General features: G+C 38.7%; 1 protein-coding gene across 1 annotated transcript in view; it reads left to right on the top strand.

Moving 5' to 3' along the window:
* LOC109928744 (ankyrin-2-like) overlaps window positions 1-17,457 on the top strand; it is a 909,810-nt gene that overhangs the window by 690,025 nt on the left and 202,328 nt on the right. Inside the window, exon 7 of the mRNA XM_048605114.1 lies at window positions 13,537-13,722. Coding sequence (XP_048461071.1) covers window positions 13,537-13,722 — 186 coding nt within the window. The remainder of the gene's footprint in view (window positions 1-13,536; window positions 13,723-17,457) is intronic.

Below are 17,457 nucleotides of genomic sequence, written 5' to 3'. Positions count from 1 at the left end.
TTAAATTTTTTTGTCATGAAATTTAATCCCCTCCTTCCTGCCACCATTCCCATATGATCTGCACCCTTTCTATTTTATAAGTGTTTTATAAATAAATATTGCAAACAACTGTTACTGCACTATTAATTGAGGTTTATGTTGAGGAGCTTTGAGATGTTTCTTAGACACAGGATAAACATGTTTACCTCTTATTGATAGGAATGTGAATAAAAGCAAAAGAGAGAAACTGAAATTGAAAAATAAACTTTTTCCTGTCATTCATTTCCATACGTTTTATAAAAAGTAATCTAAGTTGTGAAGGAAAGAGTTCAATTATCTCACATAAAGCAGCCCCTAAAAACCTTTAGGGTATGAAATTCAATGAGTTTTGTTCAATGAAATAAATCATTTCATGTAAATTTCTGTTTAGAGTACCAGTAAATTGACAGTGCTTTCCCAAACGTGACTTGTGGTAGGTCCTCTTGGACCGCTGAACCTATTAGTTATTTAATCTCATTTTCATGTAGCAAGTTAGACAGGTTAATGTTTGCTGTGGGCTAATATCTCAGTCTTTAACATATTGTAATTGCTGTAATGTTTAAATGTTAGCAAGTCATACCATCGTATATCAACAAACTAAATATAAGAGAAGCAGAAGGCCTCTATTTGCAATCAAAATTCACATTCTGCATTAACAAAAATGCAGAACGTGCCTGAATCCAGCATGAAGTACATAGGCAATAGGTAATCTTTCAAGAAATTTGACATAATTTTACACCAGCTATATATTCCTTCAAGCATAAAAACCAAAAACGTCAGTTATATGTGGCTAACAAAGTATTGTATACTATTAATATTAATTGGGGAAGGGCAGAGAGTTTGATCTGATTCCATAAATGGAAAGAAATGGAGTGTATTCCTTTTACCTTCTCTTCCTAATATTTGCAATATCCAGGGAATTTGATGCATTTAAGCGTGGATGGTTCAAGTTTTCCCTATCAAAATTACGAGATAGGGCTTGGGATGGGGTGAGCTAGGAAGGAGATTTACTACCTTATGTGAGTTATGAGAAAGTGGAGCCCATTTTGCTAGGTCAAAGAAACTTAAGGAAAGATTTGATGCAAAGGGAAAACAGTACAGAAAATGTTAATGCAGAATGTGAATTTTGATAGCAAATAGAGGCCTTCTGCTTCTCTTATATTTACTTTGATAAAACAAATTCAATGTATTCTTAACTAGTTGGTATAAATTTAGCACATTCTCATCAGAATGACAGGGGAGATTCAGAGAATATTTTGCAGAAAGGTTCCTCAGGCCGTGGAAATGTATTGGAAGGAACTGTGTTGCATGTAAATTCACAATTCTCTTTTGTCAAAAAAAAATCAGTTATATTTTAAGAAAAAAGATGTTCAAAAGGGTATGGAGAAAGTACAGGGAAATGGGACTATGTGAGTTGATGTTTCAGAGAGATATTGCAGGTGCAATTGGCTAATTTGCTTCATTCTGTACTGTAAAATCCTGATTCTGTTACAGATACCCTTGGGACTGAAACCTACAGGCACCATCTGTACTTGCCCCTAGGTTATGGTGACCCAATACGGGTTAGAATTTTAATAAGGTACAAACGTAGACAAACATGCTGTAGGCTTCCTATCAATCAGTTAGATAAATGGTAAATAACCTTGATATTTGAAGATTCAGTCAAGATGTGCATTTTTGGTAAATGTTAAATGGAAACTTTGTTTGTACAAAAGAGGCCTTCTGTTTCTCTTTATTTCGTTTGTTAATTAGTGGGTGATTGGTGTTTGTTTTGGGCATTTGCACTAGAAATGGCCGTAAATACAATTTAAATATTTATATCTTATGTTTCACCTAAATATTTGAATTGCTGTCCGGTTTCAGGGCTACTTGCAGATTCAATGGAGAAAGATGTCAGCTGTATAGAATTTCAGGGGTGCTGAATCGTTAGAGAGATAAGAATGTACAGATTATTAACATTTGACAGGACATAAAATGTGAATTTAACAATTGGAGGCGTTTCCCACTTGACTGCCCAAAGTGTCAAAGGAGAAGTTTAATTGGCTGTATGCAAAATATTCGTTCTTTCCTTGGGCAGACGTCCCACCTTGAAGAACTACTGGCCTTTTCTGTAGTCCTGGGACTACCACTTGAAGCTATGGCCGCTGCTGGGACTACAAACAGTACCTTGAATCTAAAACCTGGAGTTCAGGATCAGGTGTGGGGAATCTCCTGGCAGGAAAGGGAGCTGAGGTCCAGAGGAGGTGCCAGTTCTGGCTGGGTATATTCCGGAAGATGTTGGTGCAAGACACATCACAGAATCACAGCAATGATTTAAAAGAGTTTCCGTTGTGTGAATTTCTTAGCACCGAATTGGCTAATATTGTACTGCACTTGTAATAGTGTCAAGTGCAGAAATAGATGTATCACCCATCTGACCAACGGTACTAATAGGTCTCATTCAATGTAAAAATCAACACCGCAACATTGGTCCAATGGACCAATGGACCAACAGACCAAGTAATTAGGGGAAACATGTTCCCAACATGTAACCTGTCATGTCCTATTAGAATTTTGTCTGTTTCAATAAGGTCAACCCACATTCTACTCAACTCTAGTGAATAAAGACCTAACCTGTTTAGTCATTCTCAATAACCAACACCTTCATCCCAGGAATCAACCTAGTGAATCTCTGTTGAATTACCTCCAACGCCACTATATCCTTCCTTAAAAACGTGGACCAAACTGGACACATCCACTAGGTACAGCCTCACCAACACCATGCACTGTTGAGACATGATTTCCCTATTTTAAAACTCCAACACCCCAAGCAATGAAAGTCAAAATTCAATTTGCCACCTTAAATTGCTTGCTGCACTTGCATACTAACCTTTTTGTTTTTTTCCCTCAATAACACATTCATCCCACTTTGCACCTTTTTGAAGTCTCTACTCATTTAATTAATAGTCTGCCTTTTGATTCTTCCTATCAAAATGCATGACCTCACACTTTGCTATATTCAACACTGTCTGCATGGGTTTTCCCCCCACTCACTCAGTCAATCTGTATCCCTGTTCAGATTGCTTATGTCCTTGACAAAATACGTACTTTTTTTTATCATTAGCAAATTTGGAGACATTACACTCTCTCCCTTCCTCCAAGTCATTAATATAGAGAGTAAATAATTGAGATCCTAGGACTGAACTTGAGAGGAAGTTAGCTAGCAATGTAAAAATGGATAGCAGTGTTTTCTACAGGCTTTTAAAAGAGTAATTAAAGTGAGAATTGGTTCTCTAGATAGTGAGAATAGGGAATTAATGTTAGATAATAAGAACATGACAGATGAAATGAACAATATGCTGTGTCTTCACGATACAGGATATATGATCCAATCCCAGTAAAAGCTAAAAGTAGGGAGATGGAAGGAAGATAGCAATTTAATGAAATTGTAAGCACTGGGGAAGTGGTGCTGACCAACTAATGGAGCTGCTGGCTACCAAATCCCCAGGCCCTTGTTGATTTCATCCTTAGGTCTTAAAAGTGTTTGCTAATGAGATAGTAGATGCATCGTGGTTAAATGTTTGACATTTGCTAGACTCTGGAAAGGTTCAATCAATCTGGAAAATAGGAGATATAACTCCTCCATTTGAAAAGGGAAGAAGGCAGAAAACAAGATACTATAGGATAATTAGCTTAGTATTGTCATGGGGAAGGTATTGAAAGCTTTCAGTAAGGACATTACAGCTAGGCACTTAGAAAATGTCAAGGTAATCTGGAAGAACAAACATGAAGTTAGTTTTGTAAAGAGAAATCATGTGTAACTAATTTATTGGAGTTCGTTGAGGGAGTGCAATGCACTATAGATAAGGGGGAGTGCATTCACATACCAATTTGGATTTCCAGAAGGCACTTGACGAGGTGCAACCTCATAAGTTATTATGCAAAGTAGATGCACATAGTGACATACTAGCATTGATAGAAGATTGTCAAAAAACAGAGGCTATGTATAAATGGTTCTTTTTCTCATTGGCACAACATGGCCTGCAGGATCTGTGCTGGCAACTTTTCATAATTCATATCAATGACTTCAATGAGGGGAGCAAAAGCATGATAGGTAGTTTTGCAGGTGACACAAAGATAGGTGAGTTGTGAAGAGTACATGACGAGGTTGAAGAATTAATCGGATAGGTTAAATGAAAGGATAAAAATTTGGTGGATAGAGTATAATGTGGGAAAATTCCACTGAGGCACATTAATATATGGTTTTCCTTTGTGCTGTCCTAAGAAAACAGTACCTATTTTATCTGTACACTCCATCTCCCAGATTGAAGAACGGTTTAATACAAAGAACAGTAATGCGCAGTGCACCTAATTTATTTTTCAAGGACAATTTTCTCTACCTGAGAGAAGTAGCCCAACTATAATGCTTAAAGTGTTAACAGCTCAAATATTCACCTATTAATAGCAATGGTAAAAATATGCATATTTATTGGGAAAGCCCCCACTGGCTTTGCATTCTGTGCAATGATTTATCAATCTATAAATAGGGTTATCAGTAGGTAACTGCAGAATGCTAATTTACTTCATGACATGCGGAGATCTGTAAGTGACGAAGACTTCCTTGTCAATGGGACTAAAGCTGCATTCGAGGGTTACATACTGAAATGTCTATATTTATCACAAGTTTGAAAAAGATCCAATTTTTTACTCCCATGTTGGCTAATATCCTTAAAACTTCTCCCTCCTCTTGTCCTTTAAATCTGCAATCATCACCCCTCCCCTCAGGCAACCAATATTAAACTCCATGGACCCTGATACCAATTTTGTTCAGCTTCAGACTTTTCAGGGAGAGGAGTGGAGCCAATCGCTCGGAAGTGGAATCTGTAATGGTGAATGAAACCCATGGAGTGAAATTTACTGCAGGCTTGGGGACTCCAAAGTTGGGCCAAAAGTGGGTCGGAGAGCAAGCTTTCAGGCAGCAGGACTGACTCAGCAATTTTAGCCAATGTAGTCTGCTAATTGGCTGGCTGTGGGCCCACCATTGATGTAAGGATGGTCGTCAAGCTTCTGGTGCTGCCAGCTCTGATGGTCCATGGGCTGCTAGCAAGCATAAGTAGTAGTCTCTACGGCCATTAGCAAAATGCCAGCAGCTATGTAAAATACCCCATGGAGCAGGAAGTTGATTCATCTCAAGGTCCACTGCTGGGAAGCATCTTCACATGGCTGCCCATCACTTTACTGGCCACCCAACCACCATTCCTGATACCGGGCTGGGGAAAATCTGAGCCAAATGACTTCAGTCTTTCCAACATTTAGTTGGAGGAATTTCCACTCATTTTTCTGATTGGAGTCAGTTCACCCAGATACAGCTTACAAATATCGTTACAATTCCAAGAACATCTAATGCTGTCTCTAAAACCAGACTCAGTCTAGCTCATTTCCAATGGAGAGAGGGTTTTCTTTTTTAATACTTCAGTCCCTGAGACAACATTGTTAACTGTGGAGGGGAGACAGTGATAGAACAGTCCTGTGATCGGGCCTAAGGCGTGTGTGCACAATTTTTTTTCTTTTGCTTCTAAATGTCAGTGGCTTTGTAAAATGATTGGGGGAATAAACCACTGGCCCCCTGCTATCTTCCTCCAATTTCCACTCTCGCAACTCCATCCTCATGTGTTCTCACAACTCTCCATCTTTCCCCCCACCTCCCCACTCTTGAGTCGCTGCAATTTCTGAGCATTAAAATAGGAAAAAGTAGGAAAAGTTTTGACAATCACTGGTTTAGGAGCATTAGTACAGCTAAAAGTGCGCACAACGCAGGCAGCAAGGGAATGCACTTCACTTTGTAGGAAAGCATTGTTCCATTTCTAAATGTCTGGCTGTAATTTTAAAGCCATGTCCCTCATTCCTCATTCCTCCACCAAGAACGTTAGCTTCTGCATATCAAGCCATCAATATTTTAAGATCATGAGAATCCTTTTAGCATAGTAAACACTTTAATAAGTGCTCAGTCTTCTATTCTCAAGGGAAACCCTTTAGCCTTTCTGAAAACATTGTCACTTCCTCCATCCTATAGAGATGCAGAAAATGCATAGAAGTTTGAATTATTGGTGTTGCAGTTTAAATGTCTTTGCAAAAGCAACTGATGAAGGGTTTTGGAATCATAAATGCCCTTGCAGAGTCACAGGATTGATTGAAAAATTAGTCGCAGTGAGCTTGTTGCATCCCCTTTGTCTTCTCCTGTCTTTTGATCTGGCTTTGTCACATTCGCTGTTGTTTTCAGGCTGTCCTCACAGTTTGTGGACTGCAGCCAGGCACTCAGTGCAAGAGAACAAAAACCTGAGAGTTCATGGCACAATGAATTTTAATAAAATGGCAGGTGTGAGATGTTCGAGACAACAGCAAAATTGCATTCTAGTCTCAAGGCGCTGCTGTCAGCTTCTCCCTTAGTGCACTTGATTTGCATTTGAAATCTTCAAGGGCATTTACAAAGAGCCAAAGTTCTGATCCAGAAATTAATGAAGCATTCACCCAGCTGAGTTCACAATTAGTGGGCAGAATTCAGCCTGACACACTTACATGAGGCATACGTTCATTAACTCTCATCAATTCAGCCAAGTTGTAGCAGTCCCAAAGGCAAGATGCACAGAGACTGCCAATGAAAATTAACTTTGCTTTTCTTTTATCAGAGGTAACCCTCTTAGTACTTCGGTGTCCAGTTGTTTCTTTTAACCAGAGGAAAAGGGATTTATAACTATAGGTTCTGAGAATGACATTGCAGTTATTTTTTCAGCTGAATCATGGAATTTTACATTACTGAAGCAAATCATTTATACCATTATGATTGCACTGTTCCCCTGAAGAAGCTATCCACATCATTCAACTTGCCTGCATTTTCCCTTTTATTTCTTCCCTTCCTTTTCACTGAGGCTTCAGCTGTGTGTCAGCTTTACTCTGAGGTTATGGGTTGTGGGTTCAAGTCCTCCCCGAGCACAAAAGTGAAGACTGACACTCCAGTGCTAAACAGATGAAATGACGCAGTAATGAACATGCTGTCTTTCACATTAGAGGTTAACTTGACATCACGTCAGCCCTGAAGTGGTTGTAAAAGATCTCATGGCACTATTTTGAAGAAGAGCTGAGGAGTTATCCCTGGCATCCTGGCCCATATTTATCCCTTAATCGACGCCACAGAGATGGATCATCTAGTCATCATCTTGCTGCTTGAGAGTGTTTGCTAAGTGCAGATTGCCTGCTGATTCTTCCACATTACAAATGTGACTGGACTTCAAAAGGACTCCATTAGTTCTAAAGTGCTTTGGGATGTGAAGTAGCTGTGAAAGATGGTCTAATAAATCCAAATCTTTATTTTTGAGGCTTATCTAAGAACATGTACTCTATTCAATCAATGCAGAACAAGCACTCCATATATCTTATATTCAAATATTTTTAATTGCATGACAAAAAAATTGATTTGGTGAAAATGTGATCCATTTGAAGGTGTGTAGTTAGGCATCCTGGAATGTTACATTTTGTTCAATTACATTTTTTCAATTAAGTTTTCCAAAGGAATTTTTCTCACTCTACCTCTTCATATTTTAAATATTTCACTCATTTTGTGTTTTAACTGAGAAGACGTGGTCTTCATGATTTATGCCACTGAAGTCACATTAAAAATTACGGACAAATTTCCCTTTGGAAAAAGGTTTTAATATTTCCCCACAGCATCTAGCTAATGGTGAGGACTCAGTCGTGTGGTGGATCAAAATTCGAAGCATTGTAACCTCCTACATTACCACTCTAACGGGTTACCCTCAAATTTCACTGTAGAGACAGAGCCAGGGCCTGTCCTAACTTCAGAGAAAATTGTTGCAGATGGGATCCTTCGAGAGGCAATCCCTCCCCAGTTGGGTCTGACAAATGGAGCCTAAGTCTAGCGTAGTGTCAAATTGGTTTAGAAAGTACTTAGTGTTTATTTTTGAGCCCTTAACATATTTAGAAAATACAGATGCAGTAATATCTTTAAAATATTACATGATGAAGGGGGGTATGGTGGCTCAGTGGTTAGCACAGCTGCCTCACAGAGCCAGGGACCTGGCTTCAATTCCAGCCTCAGGTGACTGTCTATGTGGAGTTTGCACATTCTCTCCATGGCTGCATGGGTTTCCTAGGCGGTTTAGCCATGGGAAGTGTGGGATTAGGGAGTATGGTATAGGGGAGGGTCTAGGTAGGATGCTCTTCAGAGGGTTGGTGCAGACTCGATGGGCCAAATGGCTTCCTTCTGCACTGTAGGAGTTCTATAATTCCATGAAGGTGATAGTTGTCTTTAATGACATAGCTGTATTTTAATCTAGTTTATCTATGACTTGATTGTTTATTTAATGTCTGCAAATCCCTGAAGCAAAGCGATAGTCTGCTCATTTGGTGAGTTGATAATGATTAGTTCGTTGTCTGAATTGTAGAGGAGATACTCTCAGTAATGTGCACCATTACTTACGTCTCTCCACAAGTGCATAAGGCGTTCTACCAAGATCCCAGCAGTGGAGGTTAGCCTACCAGGGGTCCTAATACCTCTGAAATTCTTTACCTGGGACCACTCTTTGCCATGGGAGTTCAAAGCCTGCTATTCAGCCAATAGTGTTTGTCAGAGAAACTTGTTGTGGCATCATATGTTTTCCATTCCTTAATCTAAAAGATGTCTGCTGGTGAAGCTCGCTCAGGATGGTTGCAATAAGTGTGGAGCAGAGGGGGAAGGCAACCGGTAGGTGGGTAGGATAGATCAACATGGAGTGGTGAGTGAGGTGCAGCAAGGATGGTTTCTACCAGTTTGTGGGCTATTGTCAGGTGGTAGATGTGTGGCAGAATTATATTGGGTAGCAGTGATCAAGTTAGTGAGTGAATGAATGAATGAATTACAATAGATCAGAGTTCGTACTGTGCCCCTATTAGTGCTCAGACATCCCTGGGAAAGCAAATAATCCTATCAGCAGACTGATTTCCAACAGAAATTTTAAGGGAACTTGGGGGATCTCTCTGGCTTTATGACTTAATTACTGCAATATAACAATTCAGTATTGTTAACAGATTTTGTCTTGCATAAAGTGGAAACATAACCCTACCATATTTTATAACCGTAACATGTATCATAAAACTGAAGAGCTGACACTTGATCCATTGTGTTCGCTAATTCTGTTCAGATGTTCTTTGAAATAGTCAACTGAGTTGATCATTATTCATTGCAAACAGCCCATCAAAGCTTAAAGAGCCTTGGGCCAGAAGGCATTCTTAAATTATTTTCTTCTCCATTATTTTGTCTCTTGAAAGTATTGGTTCACACTTGGGACCAGTTTTGTGGTTATTCGCTGCCTGCTACTGTTCAATGCAAATGACTGTTTTTCATTTCTGAACCTCAACTGTAAATCAATGTGTGTCATTAGTTCTGACATCAACTTACTGCTGTCATCATCTAATTTTGACATGAACACAGTCTATACCAGCCACGAGGTAGCAATTAGGAGCAGGAACTCTGGCTGTGTATTAAGTGCATGTAGACACTAAAATGTCATGAAGATGAAATGTTACAGTGTATTGTCTGGAGAGTAATTTCAATAAGGCTCTAATGGACAGATGTAACATATTTCAAAATAGTCAGTTTTAGAAAGAAAGAATACGGATAAGCTATGGTGAGAGTGAAAAAGGACATTGACACAGAGATCTACAAAAGAATAACTTAAAATGGAAGTTATAAATTTTCCAAATGACTTATTTATTATTAAAACTGTGGCTACTTGAATTTTAATAATGCTGTGAATAAATAAAGAGGTTAGAAACAAGGTAATTGGTGGCAGGCGCTGTCCCTTGATTCAAGGATGAAGTCTACTTTGGTGAGTTTCTGTTGTAGGCCTTGAAAATAATGTCGCAGAAGAAAATATGCAGGTTCTGTAGTTGGAATAAAATGATAAAAGTAAAAGCAGTTGTGAAATTGGAAAAGTGGTAAGGAAAAACAAAGTTAAGGGTAGATTTTGAAAAATGAGATAAGGCGGTGAAATGATCAAAAAGAACTGACAAATGAAAATCAGTTAGTAAATGCGGGATAATATATTTTAGTAAAAAGGAATTATACTTTGGGGAAGACTGTGAGATATTGAGCAGTTAATTGATGCCTAGGAATATGAGTATAAGTTTTGTCCAAGAATCTGGTTTTGTGACCTTCTTATAGTTACAAAATTTAAAATCTAATTAGGAAATGTTTTCTCCTGAATTGATTTGGAAGATTTACCTGTGACAAGCTCAATATTATTCAAAAAATAAATTTGGCATAATCAATAGATTAGGGAGATCAGGCTCAGGAGATGTTAAAAGTTGCATATCAAATGACAAAGACCAAGAAAAGCTAATGGATACGTGAGTTTTATGACATGACGTAAGAGTATAAACAACTGAGATGTAACGGTTAAATATAGCTCTATAAAGTCCAGTATGGACCAGAGCTGGAGAGCTATATGCAGTTTTGGTCTCCACACCAACACAGAGCCAGTGAAGTGATTAGAGTGGATTCAATGAGATGTTGATATTACAAAATACAATAATGAAGAAGTAGTTGATAAATTGTGTCCATTTCACTTTGAACATAGGAGATTATAGTACATTTTAATAAAAGTGTTAAATGTTTTCATGGTAAAAAAGAGTAGCTATAATTAGTATCTTAATATAATACTAGCACAGACCTGCAAAACATGTGTCGTCAAATTACAGACGTTATTTCAATGATGTTTCTTTGATATGAGATATCTATTTAAAACTTTAATAAAATAAAAACATTCTGCTTTGGAAACAGCCACGTAATGATATCTACGGATCAAAAAACGTGTGGGATTATAAATACAAACTTTGTCAAGTGTTTAAACTGTCTTCTTGTGGAACGTAAAATTCTAATTGGGAACCATTTTCTCCGAAATTGAAAGGGCAGGTTTAGATGTGGTGAGCTCAATAATATTTGAGTAGTAAACACACTATTTCCTTGAAATCTGTCTTACAGTTCCAGCATCTCTGTTTAAATAAAACAACTTCTTAAATACAATCTTGTTACATTCCTAAGTCTTTGATTCGGATTCAAGTTTTGTGCCAACAAGATAGTTGCTACATCCTTGAGCCTGTGTTTGTCATGTCTCTTAGATTTCAACCGGTTATAAATAGTTGTCAGCTTCTTCATCTATCGACAACACTGCTGCATTATTTTAATTCACCTAACAACTTTTCAAAAATTTATTTATTAAAATTTGGCAGAGTTTCATTTTTGGCATAAAGTAGCTTTTGAAACGTAAGATTTATTGCTGAAACAAGACATATTTTCTTGAAGCTTTTTCATCTTTCACTCGTCTGGGAAGTTTGCAAGAATCCAATTTCAAGGGCAAAGTAATATTTATACTGCATGAAAGGAGAGTGTTGATTAATTGGCAAATGGACTCTGGTGTGAAATTGACTTCGAGAATTCACCCATTAGTTCTGATTGACTATTAACAGCCAAACTTTGTTATATTTACATGTGACAGGTTTGGAAAACTTCAACAAAATTTGTCTTTTTTGCAACAATTTTCAAATTGTGTACAAGCTAACAACTATTAATAAGTTTAACCATAAAACTTCCTCTACCTTTTTTGCTACTCTTAACAAATTTCATCATCCTCTTACTCCTTGTCATTCTCATGTTATCCCTCTCATTGCCATACATATCCCATTCCTTTCATTTCTCCCATGCCACAGCAATCCCTATCCCTTACTTCCTTCCCATCCCTTACAGAAACAGTTTCTCCAGCCAGGCTAACCATTGTTGGGCTTTGCTGATGTTGTTCTGCAAATCCCCATCGCACTGCAGGATCAACCATTGGTAGCGATAGTTCTCCATGCACCCCTTGAACTTGTATATGTGCCAGGCACTACCCACCAAATAAACCCATCTACAGATTGACCTGTTAAACTCTCCAAACTATATATTCTAAATAGACAAATCTCAATGTTGTTGTTATAGGTAAGACCATAACATAATTTGTGAGAGTAAAAGTCACCCTTGGCAGTGGTAGCAGACTGGCTAACCAACATATGACCTGTTTGATTTTGCTTAAAAAAGAACTGTGGATGCTGGAAATCAGAAACAAAAGCATAAATTTCTGGAGAAAATCTGCAGGCCTGACAGCAACTGTATAGAGAAAGCACAGTTAATGTTTCAGGTCCAGTCACCCTGCCTCAGAACTCCAGAAATATTTATGCCTTTGTTGCCTTCAGGCTTGACTTCTGAAATGCTTGCCTTGCTCGCCTCCAAAATTCCCACTGCTCATAAGTCCTTGTCTGAAATGTCTGGCCTGCATCCTGTGCTGCTTTAGAGTTAACATACGATTGGAAGGGGAATGGAATGTAGAAACCGTGAAATTTTATTGCAACTATACAGAGCTTGATTGAAACTGCACCTTAAGTACTGAATATGATTCTGATATTCTTTGAAAAGTTGTATTAACAGCAGTCTAAGTGATTTAGCTCAACTCATTCCTGGGATGAAGGGCTTACTTGATGAAAGGAGGTTGAGCAGATTGGCCCATGAGTCACTGGAGCTTACAAAGATGAGAGGTGATACTGAAATATACAAGATCCTGAAGGGCCTTATGAGGGTGGATATGCACTGGATGTTTCCTATTGTAGAGCAGGCTAAACCTAAGAGATTAAAGTCTCCCATCTAAGATGGAGATGATTATTTTTTCTCTGAGGGTTATTAATCAGTAGAATTCTTCTTTTTTCCTCAGAGAGCAGTAGAGGGTGATTCATTGAACTTACTCCAGGATGACACTAACTTCGGAATCCTTTTACCAGCTTTTGTAAAATTATATCTCAACCCTACTTCCCAGTCAGCCTTCTGATCCATACATCCCACAATTTTCCCTTCCTTCACCTCTCCATCATTGGGAGAGTTCACTTTACTCTTGGAATCTCTTCACTTTGAATACATTAAGAGAATTAGCAAAGATCTGCTCAAAACCCCAAATCAATTGTCTTAATATTCTTGTTACTATTCAGTGTTTCTCCACTGGTGAAGCATTTTAGGACATTTGCTAAGTTAATGGAGCTTCACAGAGCAAGTTGTTATGGTCAACTAAGGTCCAAGCCACTTTCTTTATGGGTAGAGTTCGTTAACTACTCAGCCTTATAGATATTTTTCTAGCCAACCTGTTCAGAGATTTTATTATATACCTCTAGAGCAGGAACTTGAACCTGGATCTTCTGGCTAACAAGTGGGAGCTTTACTATTGGGACCTTAGAACAGTCTTTCTTTTCATATCCGGAGTATTCAGTCCTACAGCTACTTCCAAATCAAACTCACCTGTTCCCGTTTATATGGACCCAGTCAATGAATCAGCCATTGTACCCTAATTGCTATAATTGACAGTGATTTGGGCTTATTTTCCCGGCTGGTTAAAACTGTCATCAGACTTTCAAGTAAACAATCCAAACAATAATCTGTTGAAGTAAAGTTCTATTTTCTGTATTTGCCAGGATGGGTTCACCCCGCTAGCTGTTGCACTGCAACAGGGTCACAACCAAGTCGTCGCCATCCTACTGGAGAATGACACCAAGGGAAAGGTGCGGCTTCCAGCCCTGCACATTGCTGCCAGAAAAGATGATACCAAGTCTGCAGCATTGTTACTACAGAACGATCACAATGCTGATGTACAGTCCAAGGTAGGGAAATCTATGCATTGTATTTGGCAGTTTATAAAACTGGAAAGGATGTATTTGTATCTCTGAATATTATTTACAAAAGTATTTTAGTGAAATTGTGTGTTTTTGAAATTTTTTTGAGAGTGATGCATTAATTCTGATATCTTCTTCTATTTCAAAATATTGATATTTGTTCTCCGATGTACATGGACACAGAACTTGTACGATTCAGAGCAAATTATTTTGTTCTACTTATGACTCCATATGTCGTTATTTTCTCCCTTTGCTACTCTGGGTAGCCTGCATGCTCAGTTTGGACAAAAGTTCTGTCCCTGAGTTTTCATCAATTAGTTTCAATTACCTTTTAAATGGATTGGCTATTAACAAGCTCACTGTCAAATTTCCTCCTATGCTGAAAACATCTTACTCCAATTAGCAACTTCCTAGTGTGCAACCAGAAATTGGGATCACTGTATGTGGATGAGTGTGGAGGATGTTGTGTGCTGAGTCATATCACACTTAGTCAATGGTAAAGAAAGAGAATTTTTTTCCCTGTAATAGTGCAGAAAAGCTGAAAATTTATTTATGAACAGTGGAATTACTGTCATAACAACTTAGATATTTATAGGTGGTGGATTGTTTGATTGGTGTTTGGAAAGAAGATTGATTATGTATAAATCTGAAGGAAATCAAAACATCATAAAGCCCTCTTCATATGGAATATCCATGTGGTAACCGCTTAAAATACTGTCACAATTAACAGTGCTTCTCCAGGAAACTTTGCAGCTCTATACCATGACTAATCATTAATCAGCATGTTAATCATAACTTTTGCTGTTACTGCCATTTGCTGTAGAGGGTATTCTTATCAGGGCCATCTTGACAATGTGCTACCCATGGTTATCTATACTGCATCCTTGTGCACTACTAAAGTTAATGGAGAATATTTAATAAGGAATTAGAATAAAGAAGATTCTATGTAAGAAAGGACTAAAATAGTCCATTGCTAAGGTATTCCTTGCAGTGAGATAAATTCCCTGTTCTGTTATTTTACCAAGTATTTTGTTTAAATAACGCATGTTAATGTATATAAGTTTTATTATAAAACATTAAAGAAACGATTGCATTTGTTTGTACAAATCCATAGGTAATATAAATACTCAACTGCCTCTAAGCTTGGTTTCTTTGTACTTGACCTTTCTCAGTACTTCATTTACATACTGATTGTTAATAGATGTAACTTTTAACTTTTTGCTACACTGCTGAGTGCATGCACGCTGCTTCATCCATTGTGCTGATAAAGACTTCAGTGTCTTGAGACAACGCACCTCTATACATGGAATCTACAATGCTTAGATCAACCCTTACCTTCTATTTTTCCTTTCTTTGCCAACAGTTAATGTTTGCTCACTGCATGACATTGCCCACCAAGTAGTAAAATGAATTGGTCAGCCAAAAGGCCAAATACAGAGGAAAGGACCAAGAGTAGAGAGCTGTAAATCAATTAAGTTGACTTGGTCAAACTAAATTGGACTTTACTTTAAAGTAATTGGAACAGACTGAAATTTGGATGTTCTGTTGCAATGTATGTCCTGATTTGATGCACTGCATTCTTTTTTCCAGTCTACATACAGAGATTATTTATCCCATCTTTGCCTGTATGTGACACCGTGTAGCTAAGTGGGTGATGTTTCTACTCCTTCACTGCAGTATGAGCTTCCAGTGATTTGCACGATGAGTGAAGTAGCATGTGTTTTTTGCAATTTTTTTTCTGATGTTGTATATGCCTGCTCTGTTGCTCTGAGCTGAATTAAACACTTAGCCATCAGTGCATTTGAAGGTGATCTGCCCACTGCAGACCCACCACGCGTTCCCCTTCCCCCCCCACCCCCCATCGACCCGTGGCCCCACTATAATTATTTCAGTGATGGAGGTGATGTAATGTGGCCCACTTGCCAATGGAATAATTGAATCTCTTTCATGGACCAAATTAAGGGACTCATCCTTTTGTTGTTGTCATTTATGCAGTAAGGTAAGTCCATGTCACATGGCCAGCCTGACAGGTTTCTCTGCACAGGCTGGTGTAAGACGGGGGAGGGGTACCGATGTACATGGCCCCTTTGGCCCATTGAACGGCCTCTTTCTCAGCTCTCCCCTGACTCTCTCCACAATTGTTGTCCCTCCATGACTTCTCAAACACCAAACCCCACCTCCTTCACAGTCTCCAAAATCATGCAAAGTTCTGATGCAGCACAGCTCATCACCTGAGTGCAGTACCAGCCATGGCTGTCATTCCCATTGGCACTACTGGTACAGCAAGAGCAATTGGCTGGCGACTCCCCGAGCCAGGGTATCCTGTTCGTGAGGAACAAAAATCTCACCACCAGCCCAATAGTGACAACCTGGCTGTTGAATGATTATGGGACAGTTCCTTTTCACCTGGCCAGCCATCACCTTCCCCCACCCCAGCAATCTTTTTAGCTGGAGTTGAATGTGAGGATAGCGCATGGGTGTACGGTCCAACTGTAGTGGAACGGGTTTCCATGTGTACCATGTGAGTGGCTTTCTAACAGAATATTCATGTCTAATCTTGCAGGAGATATGAATGGTAGTCTAATGGGATTATGTACAGGTCCAGTGAACTTTCCTGATGTTTTAATAATTTGGAGAAAAATGGTCTACCTGGTGGTTAGGCAAAAGATTTAAAGACCACTGTTCGGAAGTACACTTGCTTTTGGTATTTAGAACTTGGTGCCCAGAGTCCTGACTTGCATCTGAAAGCTCTGCACAGGTTTTCTCAGTCTCCTACTGAGAGTTAGGAAAGAGACCTGCATAACTCCCTCTAGAGATAGCTTGTAAAAGCTGGAAACACTGATTTGCTGCTGGTTTTCCAATCCCCTGTCTAAGTTCCAGCATGAGATGAGGAACTCACTCATGGATATTAATACTCTTGTGTTTACAACGGAGTGAAGCCCATTACCATGACTACATGGATTAAATTATGAAAAGACGTTCACCAAGTCTTCTTAGACAGCAACTTACAAATCCACAGCTACTACCATCTAGAAGTATAAGGGCAGCAGATACATGGGAACACACCATTTGCAAGTTCCTCTCCAAGCCAGTCACTATCGTAACTCTGAAATATTCCTTCAGTGCTGCTGGGTCAAAATCCTGGGATTCCCTCCAGAATTGCATTGAGTGATTCAAGAAGGCAGCTCACACCACCTTCTCAAGGGCAACAGGTGATTAGCAGTAAATGATAGCCCAGCCAGAGTCATCCATTCCCCATGAGTGAATTTAAAAGAAAGATAAATGAAACTTATATAATTCCCTGGAACATACACGGTTAAGGGGTGATTTATTACAAGTTTTTAAGATTTTGAAAGAACTTGGTAAGGAAAACAGAGGACACATTTTCTCGCTAATACACAAGCCAAGAACAAAAAGAGACAACCTTAAATTCAGAATCTGAAAATTCTGGAGATAAATTACAAGAATTCTTCTTTGGTGTGGATTTTTGGTGCGAATTACTGAGATGCCAGACCTATTAATAACATTAAATCTGACATAAATGGGTTTTTATGTCTGTAAAGAACTTGGCAGTAAATCAGGAACAAAAACAGAAGTTACTGGAAAAGCTCAGCAGGTCTGACAGCATCTGTGAAGAAAAATCAGAGAAAACGTTGCAGGTACGGTGACCCCAAGGATCACTGGACCCGAAACGTTCGCTCTGATTTTTCTTCACAGATGCTG

The sequence above is a fragment of the Rhincodon typus genome, chromosome 1 (genome assembly GCF_021869965.1).
Source record: "Rhincodon typus isolate 14 chromosome 1, sRhiTyp1.1, whole genome shotgun sequence".
NCBI lineage: Eukaryota > Metazoa > Chordata > Chondrichthyes > Orectolobiformes > Rhincodontidae > Rhincodon > Rhincodon typus.
The sequence above is the reverse complement of the archived record's forward strand: the minus strand, read 5'-3'. Positions and strand labels throughout refer to the sequence as shown.